Source organism: Ciona intestinalis, unplaced genomic scaffold (genome assembly GCF_000224145.3).
Source record: "Ciona intestinalis unplaced genomic scaffold, KH HT000998.1, whole genome shotgun sequence".
Taxonomy (NCBI): domain Eukaryota; kingdom Metazoa; phylum Chordata; class Ascidiacea; order Phlebobranchia; family Cionidae; genus Ciona; species Ciona intestinalis.
The window spans coordinates 506-2,183 of NW_004191319.1; the positions used below are offsets into that span (position 1 = coordinate 506).

At 35.6% G+C, this 1,678-nt stretch overlaps 1 protein-coding gene across 1 annotated transcript in view; it reads right to left on the reverse strand.

Moving 5' to 3' along the window:
- Nucleotides 1–480: 480 nt before the first annotated feature.
- LOC108950798 overlaps nucleotides 481–1,678 on the reverse strand; it is a 2,092-nt gene continuing 894 nt past the window's right edge. Inside the window, exons 2-3 of the mRNA XM_018816864.2 lie at nucleotides 1,174–1,318; nucleotides 481–664 (exon numbers count right to left, since the gene is read on the reverse strand). Of these exons, the coding sequence (XP_018672409.2) occupies nucleotides 496–664; nucleotides 1,174–1,318 (314 nt within the window). The 3' untranslated portion in view covers nucleotides 481–495. The remainder of the gene's footprint in view (nucleotides 665–1,173; nucleotides 1,319–1,678) is intronic.

The window sequence follows — 1,678 nt, forward strand, 5'->3', positions numbered from 1 at the left end:
GCATGTAATATAATTGTAAAAGGGAGTAAAATATATGTGTTTTTTTAAAAAAACAGTGCTTATGTTATTTCATATTCACTCGCAAAGTGACATACATTGTAACTCGTAAGCTGGAACGAGGTGTATGAATACTCATCGTGTTATAACAACTGCAGTTTTCCGGCCACGCGAGGATAAAGAAAGTTACATTCACATTCTCGCGTGGCCAAAAAAATACAGTCGTTATTACACGGGTTTATAACACCTCGTGCCAGCTAACGAGTTACCATGTATGTTACTTTGTGGGTGATTATTTTGATTGGGATTTTTTATTTTATGTATGGCTGATAATTTGGACAACCCATTAGTGACCACTGGGTTGAAGCAATTGTCGGTAACCCAAAGACACATACGCCCACAATGGTAGCAGCGTCGAGCCTTGATCCCGTTACCTTCGGTTACAGGCAGGCGCGCTAACCACTTAGCCACGGCGCCGGACTATTCACACCCGTTGCTTCATAAAATAAAGCATAACCAGCAGTCTTTACAAAAAACATGTATATTGTAGCTTACCGCCTTTTCCTCTTCCGATTTGTAAGCAAACTTCGTATTGTATTTAATCATTTTGAAAATCGGATAGAAGAAAAATAGAAATCCTACAACCACAAAATATTTGATCGTGTTCCTAAAATGTAAAAAACATCTTTCAGATTTCAGAATAACCATTCTTTTACTTTCTCAAACTTTTTTATTTAAAACTGTTTTAATCTCCTAAAATTTTCACACTCTTTACAGTTAGAAGTTCAATATAGTAAGGTGGGGAAAGATGGAACACCTTTAACACATAATAGCTAAAAATTATAATCGTGTTTTATACAATTAACACCAGTCTATGGGAGCCCTGAGGATCCAGTTTTATATTTTTTTGAATGTTTTTTGTTTAGTACCAAATCGGAGGAGAAAATAAAGGGGGAAAAATTTTTTAAAAAAAGGGGCTGTCCCATCTTCCCCGACCCTACTATATATACAATACTTTGTGTAAAATTGGTGTAATCTTCACCTGAAGTTCGTTACGCGACTTCCAGTTTAGGAAACCATTTTATGAAATATTTAAACTACCAGCAATTAATGTGTTAGTAGCATGGCTTATAGATTCCTAGGTATTGGAGTATCTTATACAGTTATAAATCTTACATGTCTGTATTTTCCAAATCAATCAAACACTTGACAGTATTCTCCTCCGCGCTCTCATAAGCCCCAAACCCCAATGCTGGACCACTTGCTGCTAAGAAGCTCATAGCCCACACTATTATCACATAGAAGCAATAGTTCACTCCAACTAAAATACAAGCAGTTGTTAAACATAAAGTATATAGTGGGGTGGGGGAAGATGGGACACTTTTAGCACAAAATATATAAATATCCTGATCGTGTTTTAAACAATTAACAACGGTCTATGAAAGTCGCGAGGACAAGGTTTTATAATTCTTTGAATGTTTTTTGTTTACTACCAAAATGTACGAGAAAATAGAATGAAAAGGTGTCCCATCTTCCCCCATCCTACTATATCTTGTGTTTGTTGTATGTATAAGTATATCGTAGTTACACCATGTGTCAAGCATAGGATATAGTTGGGTAAGATAAAATACTATATTCCATACTTCCTAATTCAGTTTTAACAATAACAACGCTCTTTCAG